At 39.4% G+C, this 24551-nt stretch overlaps 1 protein-coding gene across 2 annotated transcripts in view; it reads left to right on the forward strand.

The window, feature by feature from the left end:
- Positions 1-24551, forward strand: part of robo2 (roundabout guidance receptor 2) — a 282072-nt gene that overhangs the window by 253751 nt on the left and 3770 nt on the right. Inside the window, exons 20-29 of one of the 2 annotated variants that reach the window (XM_023961234.1) lie at positions 1045-1087; positions 4864-4991; positions 7490-7783; positions 8687-8812; positions 14596-14755; positions 15617-15880; positions 16691-16905; positions 21563-21745; positions 22209-22367; positions 22470-22736. In XM_023961234.1, coding sequence (XP_023817002.1) covers positions 1045-1087; positions 4864-4991; positions 7490-7783; positions 8687-8812; positions 14596-14755; positions 15617-15880; positions 16691-16905; positions 21563-21745; positions 22209-22367; positions 22470-22736 — 1839 coding nt within the window. The remainder of the gene's footprint in view (positions 1-1044; positions 1088-4863; positions 4992-7489; positions 7784-8686; positions 8813-14595; positions 14756-15616; positions 15881-16690; positions 16906-21562; positions 21746-22208; positions 22368-22469; positions 22737-24551) is intronic. The other variant, XM_023961235.1, reaches the window with a different exon arrangement.

Consider the following 24551-nt stretch of genomic DNA (forward strand, 5'->3'; position numbering starts at 1 on the left):
GGAAAAAAAAATGGGAGGGACTGTTCATCCTCCTGCTCTCTGTAATCTCCATCTGTGAAGTAAATACGCCAAATTACTAACAGCTTTCCTTCCTTCTCTTTAGTGAACTAGCTCCCTTTATTTCCTCCATTTTTTTTTTTTTGTTTTAGCTCTTTGGAATGAGGTGATTTCCCAAAGTCTTCCTGTATTTTCTGTAATTCCTTCAACCCCTGTAGTTCTCTGATCTTCCTTTTGCTTTTTCAACACACCAGAGATGAAATGGATTCCTGATGCTTAACATTGAGGTTTAACAAGCTGCCAAAAAAAGAGCTGCCCTTTATATATATATATATATATATATATATATATATATATATATATATATATATATATATATATAGATATATAGATATATAGATATATCTATATCTATATCTATATATATATATATCTATATCTATATATATCTATATATATATATATATAGATATATATATATATATATATATATATATATATATATATATATATGTCATTACACCTTTGTAATGGAAAAGTGGAAAAGACCACATGCACAGTTTCTGGGGAGCCCTGCCAAGCTAAACACCGGTAACTTCAGCCTCCATACTTGTAGGTAGAAAACTCAAAATGATTAATGAGCCCTTCTGCCTTGTCTAATCATTTCTTGGCTGAAATTTAATCACAAATCTGATAATAACTCAGCAGCAGAATCAGAAAGATGAAATGAGCTTTCTTTCTCATCAGGCGTCTTGTCCTTGAGGAACACATGACATCTCCACTTATGCAAATCAAAGCAATATACAATCCTCCTCATGCCTTTAAAAAGAAAAAAGGCCCTCGAAGTCAATGGATGCAGAGAGACATTCGGACGCAAAAGTGAATCAATCAACAAACTGCTATGAAATGGATGACATTATATTTTGTAGCATAGACAATGCCAAAATTAAAGGGTCTCAAGATTAAACTACATCGAAAACCGAACTGCAATGTTTATTTTTTTAAAGTAATGTTTTTGGTATTTCTCTTTTTCTTTTATAACTTTAGTGACGTTCCAGAGAGTCGATGGTGGCCTGATGAGCAATGGAAGGTGAGTGCCAGAAATATCACTATCCCCTACAAAATAAAAGCTTCTCCTTGTTGCTTATTTTCATTTCCAACTTGTAAAACCTCTTCCTCTGTTTATGATTCTAACACTGATAAATGACTGATATTGCTGTTGAATGCCAGTGTCTGTAATGCGCCTGCCATGCAAACAGACATGCAAATATATATTTCCACCACATCTTCATTTATGCATCGATAGATGAACTCATAAATCTCTTCAACAGAATTAACAGAAACAATTTAAGCAGAGAGTGCTTTTATTTTGTCATTTATCTTCTGCTGCTGGCTACAGGCAACCCCGAAGCCCTCTGGAGTGATAAATTTGCCTGTCACCTTCTGTGGGCGGCTTGGATCTAAAGCACATGTAATAATGTAAAAATAATTACCCAGGGGAGAGGTGTGTGCGTGCACGGAGGCACCCCCTTGCACCTCCACACAGCCCGCTCCATTTCAGTGGATGTTAGTGAAAGCAGATGGACTACAGTGAATCAGGCACATCTCAATGACACCAGTTACTCAGTCTTTGTGGGTATTCAAGAAAGTCTCATGAGAGTCAGAATCTCTGTCCATCCACTGCTCAGGGCACCTTAATAGGAAAAAGCACCAAGACCCAGTAAGAGACCACGGCTAAATGTGATCTGTCCATCTTTTGGGGCTTTTGGGAATGAGTTTGTGCAGCAGTCATGTGGCAACATCTTTATAGCATCTCCCATGCATATAACTGAATGCAACAATGGACACATTTTTCCTGTTCAGCTCTGAGCTGCCAGCAATCTCTTAATGAATTAGCCATGCTGGTCTCCATCCCATTTCTCATCTACCTTCTGCTACTGTGTTTTTTCCTTTAATTTTCCACATAACTGGTTCTGATTTTCAGTCCACCAAGTGGAATTTCAAATGTCTGCATTTTTGCTGCTCTGTATTTGTCAAATCTTTCGTCAGCAGCAGCAACTCTCCATATTTTCATAACAGACGAATGGGATGAAGCTTTGAGCTGCGGGACAGGCCCCTGATCCATTAGTCACTCCAGTGCCATCATATTCCAGATGTTGCCAATTTCCCCTCCCGCCCTGGGAGGGAGAACATGGGAATATCTCGCAAAAATGTGCTTCTCGGTTGCTCAAAAATGTTTATTGCATTAATTAGAAAAGTGGCAAATGAAGCCGCGTCTGTTTTCGGTTTTTATTGGCTACTACTAAATTGCTCTGACTGAACAATTATATTTAATCGATTTCAAAATGAATGAATCATGGAAGATGAATAGGCTGAACATTTTAGACCTGGACAATTTGACTTTGGCTGCTCAATTGAAATTGATAAAATCTGATAAAAATTCATTCCTTATCCACCTGCCAATATGGATATGGTAATTAGCAGGAAGTAATAGCTTCCTATCTCAGCACAGATCAATGTATAAGCAAAACAGGCAGGGAGTCTGCCTTGAACATTGCAGAGGGCACATGTGACTTAAACTGAAATTCTTTTGCATCCCATCCCACAAAACAACTTTTTTGTTGTTGTTAATCTATGAAGTAATTTGTGTTTTCCATAGATCTTAATGTTAGCTAATGTTAAGAGCTTTATTTCTAGTTCAATTTACCAGTGCATGGAGCCATAAACACTAGATTTATGAGTTTGGTTTGGAAATAATTTCTCACTTGGCTTATTTATGTGAGTTTCATTCGGGCATCTTCCTTTAGAATTTATGGCTTCTGTCTTTCTCATTGCAAGTAACTGAAATGTTCATTGGAAGAAAAAAAAAAACATTCCAAATCAGATTTTTATCTTCCAAGATTACCATTTATACTAGCTTGGACAAGGATTAAAGACCCACTCCAATGAAACATGTGTTTTTACGTGGTGTTTGTAACATGTTATTGTGACTTTTTTTTTTTTAAATTATGAAGGAAAATATATAAAATGTGGCTTGATTTTGCCTAAAAATGGCATAATCGTAATTTTAAAAAAAACTCTCGGAATGCTTTTACAAAAGGGAAATACTTTTAAAAAAGATTGAAAGATAAATGTTCGTTAGCCTTGCCCCCACCCTAGCCTTTTTCTACCACACATATATATTTAGCAAACTTCCTTAGTAAAAATCAGTTTTATTATAATTTTATGTAGCAGAAGTACTTCTGTCTGATAGATGCAAGGACGATGCACCCATTTCTGCTGTCAGGTCCTTGTCTCTCAAATAGTCTTTTCATGTGGGCGGGGGGATGACTTGCCGGAAAGCAAAAATTAAATATAACCAGGGATGAACCAAAGTCTTGCTCTTTTACTTCAGACGCTGCATTTTTGACTTAGACATGCTGGAGTTTACAAAAGAGAAAGAAACTTCATATTTTTCAGTTTGAAACTTTCAGCCTGACAGCTGACAGGAAAAAAAAACACACACAGAAGACAAGGATGAAAGAGGAGGAGGGGCTGTGCGAGGCAAAGAAAAAAATAAAGGGAAAATAGGGAAATATGGTATGGCAAAAGAGAGTGATGGCTGTGGTGCACCGCGGCTGCCAAAATCAGAGGTACAAGGACATTGGGAGATGTATTACCCCATAAAAGTGCATGTGTCTGATGCACAGCCATCAATATGAATGACTTTGCTCCCCCGAGGGCCTGTTTTGGCATTCAGAAACCGCAGCAAGGGCTCTTGGCCTGCCAGTTCATTTGGACTCCTCCCTCTGTGGAACAGCTCTTCTCATTAGACCCAGTAGCTGGAGCAGAGAGTGACTGTAGCACACCCATTACCTGCCCTTGTCCTCGGGGCTTGACTCCGTCCTAGTCCCTCAGAGCCAGCCCATCAACCTGCTGGAGCCCACATTCTAATCTACATCAGACAGCATGGAAGGAAAGAGTAGTTTTAAAGCACACCCACACTGGACAGTAGCAGAAGGAGCTTATTGGGCCCCTCACCTCCTGAAATAAACAAGTGACTCCTGTTCACACACGTATTATTATTCGCTTGCAAATGCTCTGTTAATGAACAAACACAAACAAAGCTGTGTAACTACCCCCTCGACTCTCATTTGATTTGTTCTGGGTCACTCGTGGCAATGAGCCTCAGACAACATTGTACAGTAAAGGGTCCCTTTTGCCACCACCCCCCCCACCCCCAAGCAGTCACCCATGACAGCTTAAAGTCTTCATGGCTGCTTTTATGGTTCTGCCAGCTCAGGAAGGGAAACAACACCTGTTAAACAAAGGTGCCCACTCCCACCTGCAGGCACTTCCACCAGCATCATGGTGGGGCCATGCCTGCGGTTTGATTCACCGCCACATAAAGATTTGTTCAGACATCTCCACAAGGGGTTAATGGGCAAACACATCACAGGGTACTAGATGTTAATGAAGGATGCATCATATACATGTGTGCAGATAGCAGACGCATGCACCAGAGTCTACAATTCTTTCAGCACCATTATTTAATGAATGTGACAAATGCACAGCAGGAGAAAAGGAGAAACAAAGAGCTGCATTTGCCAGCAGGCATTGCATTTTTGCAAGAGAAGAAAAACATCTGTATGTATTTTTTTCTGCCTCACAAGTGTCTCTCTTACTTCAAAGGCCTTTAGAAAGCTAATCTCTTACATGCATACACAGAGCACAGTGACATTTAAGCAAATGCTTGTTTTCGGTTGCTTTATTCTCTTGTATTTATATCCAGTTAAATTCTCAAAAGTTTAGCAAAAGCTATTATAATGTAATGAAAGGGTTTTGTAATGTCATTTCACAGCCGGCTTTGTCATCTCCTTTTTTCAGCCGGCCGGGCCTGCTGAATGCCACTGACCCAGGCTACCCCTGGTTAGCGGACTCTTGGCCAACAACCAGCCTGCCTGTCAACAGCAATTCCGGGGGGCCAAATGACCTGAGTAACTTTAGTCGAGGAGGTGAGTCCTCTCGTCATGTTTTAGTTGCTCAGAGGAGGCGACCATACCAGGTGACTGATGATGGTCTTGTATTCGTTTCAGCTCCTGTTGTTTGTCATGTGCACATGAGCATATAGAATATTAGCATATATGCGTATTTCACGTGTGTGCAGACAGATATTTATATGTCACGTCAGAAGGCTTTCCCAGCGATAACAGCAAAGACTATGCTGTCTTCATGCTGAGTGATGGCAGAGAGTCCAGCATGGTGTCACAGCCCATACGTCAGAGCATGAGAATGCAAGTCGGGCAGCAGGCAGCGGAGCAGAGGGTGGGTGTTTGAAAGGATGGTCTTGAGCAGCCAGTCGTGAAGGACAGGCGCAGCTCTACTGGCACAGATGTGGACACTTCCGCCATGGCTTTACATCATTTCCCCTTCAGTGGGCACGCAAACCATGTGCTGCTCTCTCCCAGTCAGCACACACACATGCAAAGCAGAAGCCTTACGCTTTATGCGCACAAGCAGAGAAGGGAGGGCATTCAGAGATCCAGAAGATGAAGAAGAAAGCAGAGCACCTTGCTTACAAAGTTGTCCTAGAAAGATTTTAAAACTTTTTTTGACACAATGTCTCGTGTATTTAACACAAATTTAAAACCAAATCCATTAACAGCCATTTTTGGGGTTGTGGAGGACCAAGCTGTTTCAGGTACTGCCAAAAAACACTGTATAGCCTTTGCATCACTCCTGGCACGACGTGCTATAATGCTTAAATGGAAATATACCTCTCCCCCGTCTTATTCACAGTGGCTACAGGATATCATGTCCTGTTTAAAACTGGAGAAAATTAGGTGTTCACTCAAAAAGTCTCCTGATATGTTTGAAGAATTATGGGGTCCCTTTTTGAGAACATTTCCAGCTCTTTAGTCATATAAGCCTACAGCAGCTTAGCTGCATGTGGTAGCATATAGTACAGGTCATGCGTGATGGAGTGATGGTTTGACTGTGGCAGTGACAGGGAATGGTATGGTTTTTTTTTTTTGTTGTTTCTTTTTGTTTTCTTTCCTTAGCTTTATTATAAACACTTCTTGTAGTAATTTGTCTTTCAGACTAACAGAACTCTGTAATTGTGTTTGTATAATGTAAAACTCAATAAAAATACTGGGTTTTAAAAGAAAGATTTAAAACTTCATTTTATATTTATTCTGAACAAAGTGATATCTTTTTAAAGTCCAGAATTTTATGAGACCATGCTCATTGATACAAACAGGCAAAACTTTCACTTCCAGTTCGAGGCAGGTTTTAAAATCCAACTCAACTGGTGCCAGGTTCGTTTTGTAGGTGACCTCTATTTGGCTTGTTATTTTAGCAAGTCAGGTCCTCATCGTTCCAATGTTAAATAGTCAAACTTTACAGCAGGAATAACAATATGTAGAGTTTTGTTCCAAACCTTTTGGCTTCTGTTTTCAGATATAAAACCCAAGAAAACTAATAACAAAGGATTTTGTTTAATCCTTCAAACAGGGACAGAACTCTAAAGCCTTGTCTCCACTGAGCGGTCCAGTCCGGTATTTTGAGCGTTTCCATTATAAAATGGATCCATTAACCCGGACTGAACTGCACTATTTCAGGGCCCTCGTTTGTTGTAGGTCCATAGCAAAAGAATGGACCAGTTGGGGCGGAGCTACTGTTGAAACCCGTTGACTGGCTGACGGTCATTACGACAAAAGAAACCGCCAAGAAAGCTGAAGTCCTCATTCTCTGCATGTCCAACTTTGAGTGGAAATGCTCATCTGAATTGCCTGGACCATTCTAAACCAGACCGGACCGCTCAATGGAAATTAGGCTTAACTGACTTGACACTATCAGACCTTCAGGAGGCCTTCATAAGTGTTTTCCTTCATTCAGGGTGCTTATCCCCATTTTGGCTACTTTTGGAAAAGCCAGAGTTTGCTGGTGTCAATAATTAAAAAATATTGTTCTCAGATGGACCCAATGAAAACCATTGGGTCCTGTGAGCATGCACCTTGTCCATTCTTAATAGCCGTTGGGTCACATATCATCTTGTTTCCCTAAGAATTATGGAAGCTGTATCTCATAGAAAGGCAGAGCTGACAGATAAGTCACAGCAGTGATGGCAATTGTTAAATCTAAAATATAGTCTATATGTTTTGAAAAAAAAAAAAAGAGAAAGAAATTCAATTGTAAATCAAGAATTTAGGGGAGTGGCAAGAAATCAACTGTAAAACTATAAAAAGAAATAGAATAAATCGACATTTAACCCTAAAAAAAACATAATTGTGTTAATATGTATTAAACATTAAAACTATCACGAGAGAAAAAAGAAAGTGAAAAGGTGTCTTTAAAATTGTAAGAGTGTATTGCAAGACAAACATTATTTATCAATCATCCATTGTTATAGATAAATGGACGATTTATCATTTATCATTGTCCTTCAAGTTTTAAAGCCAAAAAATATTCTTTGAATATCCCATTACTTTCCTTTCCTCTTTTTTTTCAGATCTCCCCACTGGACAGGGAGAAAAGACAGGCACCATGCTTTCTGATGGAGCTATCTACAGCAGTATTGATTTTACCACCAAAGCCAGCTACAACAGTCCTGGTCAAACATCTCAAGCCACTCCATATGCCACCACTCAGATTCTCCACTCCAGCAGCATCCACGAGCTGGCTGTGGACCTTCCCGAGGCCCAGTGGAAGACCTCACTGCAGGCCAAGCAGGAAATGGCCAACCTGGGCTACTCCCTGGTCGACAAGAACTCCTCCCTTGTTGACAAGAGCTCCTGCAACAACAGTAAGACGGCAAAATTGCTTTTCTTATGTTTGGGACTTTCAGCAACTTTTTAACATAATATGGTTATATGTTTATCATGCAGCATTTACCGCAGAGCCTCCTCATTATAATGTAAAGTAGATCATATGGTTGCTCTGTTGCTAAGAAACGGCCTTTTGATGTATAAACTTTTCCACCAAGACTTTCTTACTCCGCTGTGGTGCGGCTCGGCTGTCTTAAAAATAACGCTTTTTTCCACCAGTAGTCATCATTTTAGCTGCTCTTTAAGCCTGAGTAAACATCCCATGAAGAGGTGGTAGAGTTAAGTCATCCATCCATTTCCTGCTGGCTCCTCATCATTTCTCCATTCCTCCCTCAGTTTTAGACTAATTGCTAATCTATTTTATCTTTGCTAACACTGGAGACGTTGATCCAAATTAATTACTGATTTAGGGTGGATTTTTTTTCTTGTTTCTTTTTAAGATGACTCAAACTTCGTACATTGTCGCTGTAGTCTAATACATATTTATGATCTCATCAGCCAACAGTCGAAAAAAGAAAAATTATACTTTGCACTTGGTCCCCTCATGAGCCAAATCTTCATAAACTGATGATCAGAAGTGATTATATCTCACTAAAGGGGAGAAAATGTTAAAGTAATCTGTTCTGCTGCCTCATTGATCAGTTCTGTGAATTAGAAAACCGTAATGACCGCTAATTCAAATCATACGAATAAAAGTCTGAGCAGTTTATTATCTTTTGATTGCTTATATATGAAAATAAACTGTTAGATAGTGATGAGTTCTTAAGTCTGTGAATCCTGAATTTATCCTGCTTGCTTGATGCTTTAATCGCATGCCTGCATGTGCTTACTGCCTGTCACCTGATTCCACTGTAATTTTTGCCCTTTAACCTCCACTGTAGCCCTCCTTTTCATTCCTGACTACCGATTGGCCGAAGGATTGTCTCATAGAATACCACACAACCAATCACAAGATTTCAGCACCACCAGCTCTCACAACAGCTCAGAGCGAAGCGGCAGTCTCTCAGGTTGGTTTATGCAGCGGAGAATAAAGCAGAGTGGGACACTTTGCTCCCCAACCCAATTTCATGATTGATTTAGGCCTGAATTTCTTTATTTATCTGTTTTTTGCATGTGCACATTTTTATAAACGCATTCCTCCCCCCTCATTAAAAAGCCTTCTACTCAATTGCCCCTTTTTCTTCCTGTTAATCTGGCGTATATGCAACATTACATTTTCCTTGTTGGATTGGGTCTTTTTACCTCTTTTCCTCTGCATGTTGTCGTTTTGTGATATAAGATAGCAGATGACAGCCTGTTGAAGCATAAAGACACAGTTTCACAATCTCCTCATAGACTACTGGTGTAAGAGCCAAAGCTGGGCTTCTGCCACCACTGCAGAGCCTTCTAATGGCTTTGTTTCTGGCTGTTAGAGTGAGCAGACACGAGTAGGGGCAGAGGGATTCTTTCAGACAGAGTGGACTACACACACACATTTACACACACACACACACACACACACACCATTAGAGATGCTTGGCTGGGTAAAGTGGCAAAAATACCTCCCTTTTTCCCTTGTCCCCTAATGGTGGCCGGCTACACTAAAACCCATGTTCAGAGAATTACAATGTCATTTATAGGACACCGAGGCAGCTCAGCGCCTGCTTCCCTTCCACTTTTCTCTTTTATCTTGTTACAAGCCACTGCCTTAACTGGTCTCTAATTCAATGCTGTGGCACACCGTAGGCTGAAGAGAAGGATGGGAAGTGGCCATGCCTCACAGGCAGATTCCTCCAATAGACATGCAGGTTACTGAGGGCTGCAGCCATGCTTGACACACGCCGTTACTATTTCATGAGATGAGGAGGCACAGTAATGGGGAAAAATAAAATCTTTAACTTTTTCCACTACAAAGTGTAGAACAAAGTGTGTATTTTAAAACGTAATTTAAAGAAAAAAAACTGTTTTCACACATTTTAAACGCATAAACTGAGGGGATTGATTCATTTTTTCCACTTGACTTTTTAAATCGCTCAATAATGTTTTTTACATTTGTGGTAACTTACATGCTTGGTTGCCAGACTTACTTAGAAAGTTTCCTTTCTAGTTGATAATCCAAGAAAAACATAACCAGAAATATTTTTCCTTAATAAAAACACTTTCAAATATTATATTAATAATTCAGAGATTTTAGGTTAAGGAAAAATATATTTTTGCAAAGATTCTTACTGAAAAAAACAAATCCGGAACATTTTATAAGTAAGTAAAACATAAGTAAATTAAAGTAATTAAAAGCAAACTGTATACAATATGATGTCAAAGTAAAAAAATATTTAAAGCCTTTTATTATGGGATTAGACATAACTAATTATAATATGAGACGGAAAAAGACGTTTTCTTTAGATGTAATGATGCAACCAAACTGAATTATTTACTGAAACATTTCCAGTGTGCTGGAACTTGCAACTGCAATGGAAATATGAATCAGAACAGGCTAAGACTTGAAACAGACTTCAACCAAAGTAAACTCAGGATTTGAAAGATGGGGAGTCCACGTTCTACTGCCTTTTTCGCCCTCTAAGGAGAGGGAAGGAATAATGAATGTAAGGTCTGAAGGAGAAAAGCGGGATGAAAAGGAGCAGAAATAGAGCAACTTTCATGACAGCAGGAATCTCCACTGGGGACAGAAAGGTGCTCATTAAAACCTTTCTTGGCGTTGAGGAGAGGAGGTAACTGGTGTTTTCTGTAGCAGTTAGAGACCCCGAATACTCCACACTCCCCCACACTCACCCAGCCTGCCTCTCAAGCAATGGTGTCTTGTAACAACCATGATTTTGTGTGACCTGTTGTGCTTCTGCAGTCATTTTTTATGTTGCCTCCAACCTCATATTTAAAAAATGTCTGATTTCTAAATGATAAGAAAACACAGTTTCAACTCTGAAATGTATTTGTAAGAATATTAAACAAAACATCATCTGCTACTTCATAGGTAGAAAATGTGGATGTTTATATTTTTTAGGCAAAACTATAGCCTCCTCTAAAGTTATTTATTTATTTATTTTTTTAAGAAAATTTGGAAAAATTCATATAAAGGCTAAATGGCAAATTACATCTGAGAAATGTAACTTCTAAACTTTAGAACCTGTTGAAAAAATGATAGAAAAGTCAAAACGTTTAGACCAATGTTTCCCAACGCTGGTCCTCGAGGCACACTGTCCTGCATTTTTTCAATCCAACCCTGCTCAAACACACCTGCCTTTGATGACTGTCAGTGTCAGGCTTCTACAGAACCTGCTGATGAACTAAATCAGGTGTGCATAAACAAGGCAACATGGAAAACATGCAGATTTTGATTTGGTGTTGCTTTTGTGGATGCATCCCTTTGCACTTTGCACCCTAAATGACCAACAATCTTGTTTAAGTCACAAAAACATGAGTTATCTAGAATCGAATATGAGGTCAACTTTTACCTTCGATTTAATGATAATATGAAAGATGTGATCGTGTGGCACGTTGTATTCTAAAGCAGTGTTTCTCAGCTTTGTTCCTCAAAGCACCCTGTTCTGGATGTTTTTAATGCAACTCTGTTCAAAACACACCCAAGTCAGGATATCAAACCTTACACCGATGGTCATTGAAGCCTGGCACGTTTGAGTACGGTGGGATTGAAAAACAGCAGGACAAAAGGCTGTGGGGCCCAGGGTTAAAAAAAACACTTTTAGAATATTGCCGTTTTTGTTTGATGTGACACCAAGGAACTTTCTGAAAACAGACAAGTAAGCAAGACTTTTAGGTTGGAACATTCCCACTTAGAGTTGTTACTGAGCTGAGCGTTTTTGCCAACTTCAAATAATTTTTACTTTTGTTGCAAACCAATGTGAGCCAATATATATTAGTGTAAATAGTGACTAAGTTGCTTGAGCAACAGACTGCCAGTTAGGGAACTTACTTTCATTTCAAATGTGTTTCAAGTTTGAATTAACTGCATTGTGACTTTTTTAGAGCCTGCCTCAACTCGGCTCAAAAAACCAATCAAAAATCTAAGGAAAAATAGGAAATCATCTTTTGGCTTAAAAAGACAAAGAACTTAGCAGGAAGATATTTGATGTCTAGACCTCAATCCAGCTGAAGTGCAGTGTTCAAACCCAAGGGGAACTTTGGATCAAAGTAGAAAAGTTGCATTTGTATAAATAAATTTTAAAGAACACATAACATTGATGGATAATTCTATATTTATACCAAATTTCTGCGTAATAGTGCTTCAAGACAAAAAATTATAGAGTAGTATAGAGTTTGTAGTTTGTAGTTGCTGTTTTTTTTTTTTTTTTTTTTTTTTTTAAATTTAAATTGTTTGATTACAAACACATTTGCATGCCATGTCATTTTTACCCAAATCTAAGACCTGGTAAAAGCAGATTATGTTTTAATAAGTGCACAGTATTTAAATTTTAGCATTGAAACATTCTCTATCTGTGTAACTATACTTTGTTATTCATGCTTTATTTTTGACTCTGCAGTCCACCAGAATCCTTGCTCTGCGGCTTTCCCCCTCAGCACTGAGGCACCCAGTGAAAACAAAGCAAGCTCAAGGTTTCGCAGCCACAGTTATAATCTGGGAGTGTCCAAACCTTGGGTATAAATACTCAAAGCTGAATCTAAGTTTAGCCCTGGACCTTCTTTGAACAGAGGTCCGGTTTTGTGGAAGGACAAGCGTTTGGCTGTAATTCCTGTACAGCTCCTGGCCACAGGCTCTGTACATTTTTTATGTTTCGGTTGAGCTGTTGCAATTGCAATGCCAGACCATCTTTCCCTTGAAGAGGCTTATTTACAATATTGATGCCTGGTCTTGTGTTGTGGGACTGAGAATGATTGAATAATCACGTCAGCTCACCATTTATTAGTAAAAGTCAAGGGTTGCCCATAGGCGCGATTAGAAAACCCAATTACTCTCAGACTATACTTAGGCTCTGGTGCTACCTGCCTTGGGCTTACAGTTGTTTCTTTTATTACTTCCATTCTTTATTAATTTTGCACTGTTTCTACTCTCCACTCCAGCATTATTTATTTTCTTCCAAGCTTCTATACCAGGTTCATTTTTTGAATTATTTAAAAAATCCTGCAGGAGGAATAAAAGATTTTTTCAGCAACACTGTCAGATTTTCAAGAAAATACTGCTCAGAGCTTCTTATTTTGTTACCATCTAAAAGTTAAAGAAACCAATCACAGTACACAGGGATTTTTCCACTAATTTCTTAGGATCAAACCGATTTATGTTTCTCTTTTTAAGTCAAATTACTTCAAAATTTGCAGTGGGTGCAGTATAGGGTCCTTTTGGGCACTTCAGAAAAGACTAAGACAGGACAGAAATGATAGAAAAGTAAACTAAAGTATATAAAAAGTATTATCCCAAACATTTTTAGCAAAAGAATATATTTAATCATGCAATACATGAAGCTTTTTTCTTTTTTTATTATAATGCCTTAAAATAAACTTAATTCGCAATGATTCTTGACATGACGAGTTATGTATGAAAAAAAGTAAAACTTACGTTTTAAAGAATGTCTTAGTTTGAAATTGTTCATTCAAATTTTAATGTTAAACAATTAAACAAAAAAGACAATTTTAAAGCAAATTTAATTGCAAGACATCAATGTTTGATAAGGATGAACTTTATTTTGTTACAAAAGATGCAAACCTTTTTTCTTTTATCATTTTATCTAAACCCTAAATATGTTAGAGAAAGTAAAAGGAAGAAACAAAATGCAGCATGTGTGCAGCTCCAACATATTCTGTGTCTGAAGTGCAATAGAATGTTTTTAGTTTTTGGAGTTAATGTTTTAATCAATAAAAAACTGGAAGTGGAACCACAACTTCCCAAGTGCATCATTTTATCGTTTAGCAAGTGCAAGTAACACCAGAAACTGCTTTTCTTCTATGAATCTGCATTGATATTTAAGTAAAAACAGATGATTGTGTGATAAACTGGATAATCTGACACTAATCTAATGTATTTCACAATCAGTACAGTTTATGGTTTAGACATGTGTTTTTGCTCTTCACTTGAACTAAAACCAGATTTGAGATTAAAGTCAAACGTCTTAAAGTTAGAAATAAAAGAATGTTTCTTCCAGTGTGACCGAATCGTATAAAACTTAGTATTGACCTGACTGGCAGATTTATAAAGATGGATGTGACAGAGGAGAATCTGGTGTTGGAGGGTTATGAGTGGAAATAGATGGGGTTAGCGGTTCTCTGGTGTAATAAAAGAAATGAAAGTAGTAATAGACTCTCAGTGAATTCCATTAGGGACACACTGAGACTACACAAGCCATTCATTATAATGATGCTGTGAAGTGAGATATTTCATTGTGGGACCCAAAGCCCAATGTGAAAGGGCACACTGAGGGATGGGTGGAGCTCAAAGGTCTCCCTCAGCCGCGTTTAGTGCCGTTCTCCACTGTTTCTATGGAGATTTGAGGCTTTTCAGCCAATCAATCAATAGAAGCATGCTTTTCATCAAGAAACCTTGAGGTTTTCTATGAAAGTGGTGACAGGAATGAGCCCATTGAAATTCCGTGTTTGGAGCTGTGCGTGGCTTTGCTGTTGAAATGGAGCGCAAATGGAGTTGTAATTTAAGCAGTAATGTTTGCACAAAATCGAGTATCTTTATGATACACATTTGTCACGTGGCAAAAGCAGCTACTGCAATTTGCAATGCTATCCCACTTTTGCATTAGATTTTAATTGATTTTCTGATACAATCTGATTTGCAGTGACCAAGTCTCCTGAATGAATCATTTTCTTTCTCTAGGCGGGAAGGGAGGCAAGAAGAAGAAAACTAAAGCAGCCTCTAAATCGGCTAAAGCCAATGGGTCCAACTGGGCCAACGTCCCCCTCCCCCCTCCCCCGGTTCACCCTCTGCCTGGCACTGAGATGGACCTTTATCCCAATGAGCACCATGATGGAGGAGGGTAGGTCTACCATCATTTTTTCGAACCCAGGTTTACTTAAGTAATGATAGGTTTTTTTAAAAATGCGCATCTTTCTGATAATTGTCAAGATTCTAGAATTTTGGTTCAACAGAGCAAAGCTCATATCAAAACCAGTTGGGAGGAAAAAAACAGTCTCCTGATCAGCAACCCCAGGGGGAGTTTCTTTGTTTTCAAAAAAAGGAAATACAAATGTCTAAAATGTTTGTGGTTTGAAGACACATTTTATTTATTTAGTTAATTCTGAGGAACTCAATGGGTTTTGTGGTAGGTGTCATGTCCTCACACCCATTTTCAGTCTGGGAGAGTCGTCTGCTTTAATAGGCTATCTGGCAAATGAAAAGTCCCTTGCACTGTAAATCTGAGACTGCTCTTAATGGCAGCAGATTAAAACAGTTATGTCCTATGAAGTGTGCACCGACAAATTTCTTTAATGAACATTTTCTTTATGACTCGTATTATTTCAGCATATATAGGCGCAGCTCTGAGCGAGTGGAGCCTGACAGCCTCTATAATTTAACTCAGAACTGTCATTTACTAAATTCTTATAAAAGTTTGACAAGGTCACAAGAGTCTCACTGTAGTTTTTGATTTACTCTCAATTGTTAGTTTACATCTGTTCATATTAAATGTGCCATACACTTGCTAAGGTAAGCTTTTCATAGAATAAACTGTGTGAATTGTCTATGCTAAAATTTTGTATAATTGGATTTATAAGTCTGCGTGAGTGTGTAAATGTGTGTGCTTACATTTATAGTGTCAACTAATATATACTGCTCCCAATATGGAGTTCTGAATGGCTGCCATTAACCTCCATAATCAAAGTCTGTGCCCTGACTTCAGGTATGATAGTGACGGCTGGGGAACAGCCATGCCTGTGCAGACGTACCTTCACCAGGGCATGGAAGATGAGCTGGAAGAAGAGGAAGAGAGGGTCCCCACTCCACCCATCCGGGGGGTGGCCTCCTCCCCAGCTGCGGTGTCATTCGGACAGCAGTCCACCGCCACCCTTACCCCCTCTCCACGGGACGAGATGCAGCCAATGCTGCAGGCTCATTTGGAAGAGCTGACCAGAGCTTACCAACTGGACATTGCTAAACAGACATGGTAAATTGAACCATGCATAGGTTAAGTGTACAATTTATATTCTTGCATTGTTGTCATATTATGCTTACATCCTCTTTTTCTTTTTGCTGGATTTTGCTCAGTCGAACTCCTCACATATACTGTGTGTGCAGCAGAGATAAACCCATTAATCATTCAATTTTAATGGGCCCATGCTACCACTTAGGAAAGCACTGGATTTTGCTCACTCTGAGAGACACAATTTTGTACCCATGGTTGTTTACTCCCTCTACACACATACAATCCACATTCCATTGTTGTTGTGCTCATGCAAGTCAGATGAAGGCCATGCTTCATTCTGTCAGCGACGTAGAGAGAATGAGAGACTGGCATTCATTCATAATAGTGAAGTAGGTAGTGGTGGTTGGGGGAGGGGGGGGGGTCATCTTGTCAGGAAGGAGATGTCGTGTTACAGAGTAATGACTATGTTGGCTTGAGAGCATCTCTGACAGCACCAGAGGGCCAGTAATTACAACCAATTCCCACTGCAAACTACGTCAAAGACTTTGCACTCCTCTATCAAACTGGGCTGCCAGAGAAGCCTGCTGCCGCTGAGGTGACAGCCGGGTGTCGACAGCCCTGGAGAGCTTGTCTGTGCACCATCCTTAGCAACAATTAGCATGTCATTGTGTTAGCAGCACTTTAGAATTAGCCAAATTGTCAAAATCATTCCCACTCCACATATTTCAACACAGTTTTTTTTTTTCTAAAAATGCTAAACTAACAAATTAAACTTCCTTCATATTTGCTGCCTCCACATTTGCAAATTTGTCCCTTTTTTGTTCTTGTCAGGCACATTCAGGGAGGCTCTCTTCCTCCACATGCTCCAGCTCCTCCAGTAGGCTACGTGTCGAGCACAATGGTTTCTGACCCGGAGACCGATCTGCCTGATGAGGATTTGGATGAGGAGGAAGATGAGGAGGATGAGGGGTACGGAGCCAGGCATCACCGTGGCATCGATCACACACCAGGATCTAGTATGGACAACCTGGATAGCTCTTTAACAGGTAAGACCCTCAGCATTTACCTTTTGTCTTTATCTATCAAAAGATTTAGTAGATACACTTAAAAACGTTGAAAATTCTTTAACTTTATGGTTGTTTTCTGAAAGTTTTAAAAGTGTCTGATTGCTGGATAAAGCATTTTCAAATGCCTAAAAGTCACAAAGAAAAAATATATATTAAGAACTTAAATTATGAAATGATTCACTTAGATGAACAAGGCCAACATTTTCTTCATCTTGATGCTGCTGTAAACTGTTTTTATCCTCCTTTGAAATGCAATTCAGAATAAATATATACTTTTGAAAAGGTAAAAGTTATTACTGTGGCTTAAAAAGTGTTGGAAAAATACTTTAATCCTATATAACCACTTAAATAATTTGTAATGCGCACATTTCTGAGACCATTATCTCGTTAGTGACTCTTACCTAATCAAAACTTCCCTTAAAAACCCCTTGTGCTGTATAAAAAAGTGGTCCATGTTTTCTGCTCTGTAGTTCACCGTCATTCCACTAGAGGCAGTAGAAGAGGTTTTTTTTCCTGCTCATTTCAAAATGGCTGCTTCCGTGAAATCTCAAAAACAATGTTGGTGGGAAATGTTTTGCTAATTTTCAAAGATTTCAAAGAAATCTTTGAAAAGGAGATTTTTCAAAGAAAACTATTGTTTATTCACTTGCTGTATTGAAAGAATGTAAAATTTGTTGATAATAAATTCTTTAGAATTTAGTTAAACCACATTAAAAAAGTGTTTCAAATTTGAGAGCCTGGGTAAATAAGGTACCCTTTTACTGAACACCCATGTCAAAATGTTTGGATCTAAAACTAACAATTTTTTGTGAAAAAAAACTTAACAAATCACTCAACTTATCATAATTGATAATCTAATAAAAAATGCTATTGCAATTTTTTGGTGGATTTCATCAAAGGGTTTAAAAAAACATCCTAATTTAAAAAAAACATTTTTTTTTTGGTCAAATATTTGATGAAGTGGGTTTTGTAGGGTTAAAAATGCTTGAGAGATTAATTTATTTTAGAAAAAAATTAACGTCTCTGGGTCTCACCTTGTTTTGTAGTACCGGGATTATTGCACATCAGATGTCCCTCGTGTTCCTCAATTTGCTCAGGAAATGTTCCTCAGTCACGTTTTTTTGGGGCATTTTTGACAGACTCTGGGGAATTATAATCATCATTTCTAAAAAAGCGATAAGAAAGTCCATGAATTTTAAACAGGCGACTGAGAGGGGAAATTAAAAGGAAGGAGAGGCAAGGCAAGCAGGGGAGAATAGCTGTGATTTTACTGGCACACGGCTCTGGACTCAGCCCCACCCACATCCTCCCAAGGAGATTTGAAGTAAATTTCACGTGCAGCATTTTCTATTCCAGACCAGAGGTACCATTTCCATTTTTACAACTCACTGAAAACTTTTATGGCCGTCTGTCGGAGAGACATATGAAGGGCATGACATTGCAGTGGCAGTGCCGGGTTCAGGACTGCTGCTCTCGTACCGACAAGGAGTTACCATCTCTGAGTTGAAAAATCGTTTCTGACGAATTCATGGCGTTTGTGTGGAAAAGGTTTGGAGAAAAAGCTGTTATTTTTGATTGTGTGCTTCTCAGATGCTGGCCAAGAAAATGCAGGTAGGCAGCAGAAAACAAAAAAAAAAAAAAGGAGCTGATCCATTTAAGAAAGAGCAAAAGAAATGAGTGGACTCTGTCAGTGGCAGCTTTAAAGTGTAGTTTGCCCGGGGATGATGGAACAGGGGATTTGGTGGCGCTGACACTTGCTACCACTGATGTATTTATAGGAATATAAGGCATAAACTGAGCCCTAATCTTCTGCATCTCTCCTCCACTGTATTGCTACGCAGACAGCACCATTCCTTTTTATCTCTCTGCAAGTCTGCTTCTCACCCTATCGTTTGACAGCACACACATGGACCCGTCTTCTGGGTTAGCCGGGGAGGAGGGGAAAGATGGGGAAATATGCCAAGATTTATTGCGGCCACCATTTTGAGGCTACACAAATACGTGAGCAAGAGTCTTGACAAGAGCGGTTTGATGGATTTGTCATTGTTTCAATAATGTGAAAATATGTCTGTTTTCTAAATGTTGCACCAAAGGCAAATCAATCAAATGTTGTTACTGATGCCTTTGTCGCACAGGCTGCTTTTAACCAGCAGTTTGTCTTTCCAGAATCTTAATGTTACACATTTACAAAGATCTTTCTTGCCTGTTGGAAAAATGTAGGAATTACTTGGCTTTATATAATTCTGGTAACATATAGATGTTAAAGCTGCAAAGCTGTTTTGGTCGATTACTCTCCCATAAAGCCCTAGCGGGCTCATGAGGGCCCAGGTTCCATCCTCTGACTGCAGATAGACGCCTGCTCGTCAGGGGGAATGATTTCCCCGCTTAACGACATGCAGATTACGTTTCGCATTGGTGTAAATCAGTTTTAGTGGCAGGAGAGAGCCAGCATGAGTTTTACTACCCCCCCATTTCACAACCATCTAGTGTTTACCATCCTTGCTCTGTCAGAGTGTGGAGAATGAAACCTGTAAGCTGAGGATTTTTAGAGAGCATAACCACTGCTCTGATTCAAAGATTTCATATCATTACTATATATATATATATATATATATATATATATATATATATATATATATATATATATATATAAAACTTTGTGAGTTCAACCAATGATAAGAAAACTTGATGGGCTTTTTTTTTCAAACTACATTACAATTATCTGGGTTTGATTGGAGTGATGTTTCTGAGAATAGAAGTGCTCCAGAGGTTGTGCTGTTGAAAGCTGGTGTAACTGCGGAAAAGTCATTGTAAATGTGATCTGCTGAGGCTGTGCTTCTTCGCTGAGCCGGAGGACTTGGAAGCTTCAGTGCTTTAGCTGGCACTGCCTATACTTCATTATCTGCTCTATTCTATGTGGGAGGATTGGACCCAGTGGAATTGCTATCTTTCTTTTTCCAAGAGAAACCTCTTAAAATAAGAATTTCAAAGAAAATAGCAAGTAAAGATGGAGGGCTCGAAGCAGCTACTGCTCCATGCTGCAGTTGCAGTTGTAATAATGGGCTGTCTTAAATGGATACACAACCTTATGCAAGTCTATATTTTATGGAAGTCTTCATTAATCTTAGAGCATTTTCCTGCAATAGGAATGGAAAGCTGGTGCAACCTGTGCTGGTGGAGGTGCAATCCATCGACTTAGAAAGCCTCCTCTGGAGAAGAGGAGACGCACAGATGGGGAAGTTGGAAAACTGTCAGGGGGATTTCCCATTGTGTCTGCATGCATGAACCACTTTCAGAATTTTTCTGTGCACCTTTAAAAGTCTTACATTGAATTTCAAAGAGAAATGCCATCTAGCAGGCAAGACTGTAAAGCTTTTTTTCTTTTTTTTGTGACATGTTCACTGGAAAACCAGTCTCTGGCCACTTTGCCCAGGATTCTGCCACCTTTTAAATCACAGTAACCCCTTTAATGAATCCTGCTGCTAAATATTGTCCCTCTCTCTTTGTCTCAACAACCTTTACCCTCAGTCCTCCCCACTTCCCTGATACCAGTCTGTTCAATCACATCTCTCTGTGTGTTGGAGAGTGTGGGAGCTTGGGTTCATGCCACTTTCAGCAAAGTCTGCCAAAGCAGTCCCAGTGAAAGCTGTCACATTAGCCGACTGTTCTCTGGGTTTTTGGTTGCCAAAATGGCATATTTTTATTGGCAGAGTGATGCTTCGATGTGGAATTGCTGGTCTGCCTATTTACTTGTAGGCTAAATCAAAGACATACAACAGCAGAATAGTCAAAAGTCCCAATCTCACATCATGTTTAAAATAAACACTATACATAATTCTATATTGTTAATAGCTAGAAGATAATCCAAGCTATTAATCTCAAATGTTACAGAGATACTGTAGTTTTTGTAGAGGAATAAGTCACTTATTTCTCCTTTTAGTTAGAATTAATCCACTGCATGCGGGGGGATTTGCAGGAAGTAAAATAAAATATGTAATTCAATTCTTTTAATGTTTTCTTTTGAATGTATTATTTACATGTGCACGTTCAAACCTGTAAAAATATAAGGGGTCTGTTCTGTTCTTTTTGTAAAAATGATTTGAGGTTTGCAGACAGTGGTGGCTGTGCTCTCTGGATTCATAAAACTTGTGCAAACCACCAGGTGTTTGATTCAGTTCACTGTTTAGTGAGAAGTCACCTGAGGCCCTGCTGTGGCTCTGCACAGGTGCTCTCATTGTTCGGTTTCAAAAGAGGTGCAAAAACAGTTGATGACAGTCCTGCTGTTACACTGGGTGCATTCTTCTGCATGTGTGTGTGTGTGTTTAGCTTAAGTGTGTTGCAGATGAAAGAGGGCAGGCCAGAACAGAATGACTACACAACAGAACTCCTTCAAGAAAAGAAATCCCCTGCAGCAAATATGGAGTCATTTAAGTGAAGGATCTTAATATTTTCCCCTTTTCTAAGATCACTCAGTACTTTCATCCATCTGTATGTAGAATCACAGCACAGGTGTTCAGACTCTCAGATCATTTTTCCATAAAGGACATGGCTGTTGAGTTTCAGATGAAAACGTAAATTCCACACACAGCCTCCCACTGACGCACACACCTCTGTTGAAACCTGCGGTGTTCCACAGGGTCCATGGTGAATGGGTGGGGTTCGGCCTCTGAGGATGAGCGTAATTTCTCCAGCCACAGGTCCAGTCTGGACAGTTCCTCTGATGGCTCCGTCTTTACCCACTGCAGCTTTTCCCAGGCCCTGGTGGCTGCTGCAGACAAGGCAGGCTACCGCCTTGAGGGCACTAGCCTCAGCAAGAGAGGTTGGTGTGCGGAGACTGGAGCGTCTATCAGTGGAACGCTGTTACTCACTTCTATAAATATTCCTGCTCTCCTCCACTGGCTGATATTTTCCTGTGTGCCGTCAGTTTGTTCTTTCGGCTGTTTGGGGAGTTTGCACACAGGTTGTGCATGGTATCTGCTTCATGGGGCTTTCCTGCAGGTCTCTCCTTGACTTTTTGTTTAACTCATTTACTCTCTGACTCTACTATCTCTGCTCTTTGGTTTTCTTGGGTTGTGTGCATAAAAAGTGGATATTCCATGGTTGCAAGCTTCGACTGATCTCCTTTTGGTTCATTCTCTGCTAATGAAAGCCATTGTTTTCTCAAAGGTTTACACCTCATGATTGATTGTCTTTCCTGGTGGCAGTCTGAGTCCCACAGTGTGGGTGTTGGCTCTTTAAAGTCTATTAACCAGCTGCCCTTTGGTCTTTCATCCCTCTTGCAGGTAAAGGCTTGTCCCACAGGCCCCGGCCCAGCAGTCCATTTTCAACAGATGGCAGCACAGTCGGCACACACAGTTTAGGCCACCAGAGGGCCGCCAGGCCAATTCGCAAACCCCGAAATCAGGGCACAACACCCCACCGGAGAGATGCTGATGCAGACGGTGAGGCAGCCACTGGGTTGTCATCCACAATCATTCTGTAAAAAATGTTTTAACAAGTCTTTTATTACTTGGCAATTAATATTTGTTTATCTTTCAACAAAGACCTACCTCCTCCCCCCGAGCCCCCTCCCAGTCAGGGGCATGGCCGGATCCAGGGGGCCCGCAGCATTGGCAGCATGGCACCACAGGCAGACAGGAAGGCTTCTTCTCTGGAGCGCACACCCATGTCAGGACCTCTGTGTGGGCCGGACGACATTAAGAGTTCCATGGACAGACACCTGAGAACTTCTCTGGAGCATCACCGCCAGATTCAAGAGAGACTCGGTTCTATGGAGCGAGCTGAGGATGGGCAGCGCGGGCACAAAACAGGTACAGCTGGGACAGCACATGTAACCAACCTATGGTGTTAATCCCTACAATGTTTATTTCCCTGATATGTTTTCAAAGGGCTTTTTTCCTCAAATTACATTTGACCTATTTATATTATAAAATTTGGGAACTCTTTAGCCATGTTCCCATGTTTTATTTGTTTTTAATCCACTCAGGTCATTAAGTTACCAATATGAAGCAAACATTTAAACTATAGTATTTTTCCCACTATAAGGCACACTGGATTATAAGGCACACTGTCAATGAATGGTTTGTTTAAGAAATAAGACAAATTAAGATAAAGATAAGTCCAGACATCAGTCAGATTTATTAACTATGTTCACAGTGACTCTATGTCTATGTCCAAATTCCCTCCCCACTCCCTAACTACAAATGAAACTATCTAGTGTGGGACTATGTATTGCCGTGGACTTTAAAAGCAATTCTCATACCATGCACGTTTTTTATTTTTATTTTTTTAAACAGCACTTATGATTTCACAGATTTCTCGAAGTAAAAACCTCATCAATACATTAATATGAACATGTGAGGTTCTGATGATGATAAGATGGATGGTTCATAAGCGACATAAAGCAAAATAATTTTTTTCGCAAAATTGTTTTAACGGATTGCATGGTGGTCTATTTTTGCTGCTCTACTAAGTAATCGATGCACACTGGTTTTTCACAGAGACTTCTGGGAAATATTTTAGGACACTCTATTTTGGAATTGTAGATTCGGAGAGCACTACAAAATGGCAAACGCACTACCTAGTGCACTATGTAGTGCGTAGTGAAGGAATTTGGACACAACCTAACGCTTCTAACGTTAGTCACGTTAGAAGTCACGTTAGAAGCTGCTATATCATATTCACATAATAGCTTAGAACTTCCAACCTTGCTTGCAACATGTAAAAACTAGACTGATACTGCTAAAACGAACATTTCTGTACATTGGCAAACTCCTACCTTTGTTAGTAACAAATAAAAAATACAGTCTGACACCACTACACCTTACGTTTGCGTATTCACAAAACCTGAAACTACCAACTTGTTTGTAACATGTAAAAAATCAGACCCATGCCTCTAAAACAACCGTTACTGTGACTGCGTAAACTCCCAACCTTGTTAGTAGCCTTTAAATATAAACACAGTCTGACGCTGCTACATATTAGCCACGTTAACAAAGTCACATTAACTTGTAAAAAAAAAGACAAACTGACATTTTAACAGAGCGCTGTGTTGCTCTCAAAATCATTTCAACATAGGATCATTTCAACAAAATGTTTTTTTGTTAATTTTCTTTTTTTTTATCAATTTTTTTTTAATTAAGGCTTTTGCGTGCGCCTTATAGTGCGGAATATATTTTCATGCCAGAGGTTGTTTTTAATTGAATCTCAATTTCTAAAAAAATTAACATCTTCTGATTCCATTCAGATAAAATAGTTCTTCTACCTTTATCCCTTGTGCTATCTTGGATGACCCCACCCTTACTTTGACGTGTTCTCCCTACCATGACAAAGGTGGATAAAGGTGGAAAGATTTCATGTAATCCATGGACACCAGTGAGGTTCACAAATCATTGAAGAAAAAAGGTTCAGAGCACTGTCTAGTGGGTCTAGATGACCCAACTCCCAACGTTAACATGCCTAGGATAGCACAAGGGTTAAGCAGCGCTTTACCAAAGTGAGCTTCATGCGGTCATTAGCAGTGTAGAGTGGAAGAGAAATATTTTTAGATCATATTCATTTAAAAAAAGGAACAAAGGAGTGCAGCTGCACTCACGTCATTTTCTCTCAAAGTTCTTGTGTTGAAT

Source organism: Oryzias latipes, chromosome 13 (genome assembly GCF_002234675.1).
Source record: "Oryzias latipes chromosome 13, ASM223467v1".
Taxonomy (NCBI): domain Eukaryota; kingdom Metazoa; phylum Chordata; class Actinopteri; order Beloniformes; family Adrianichthyidae; genus Oryzias; species Oryzias latipes.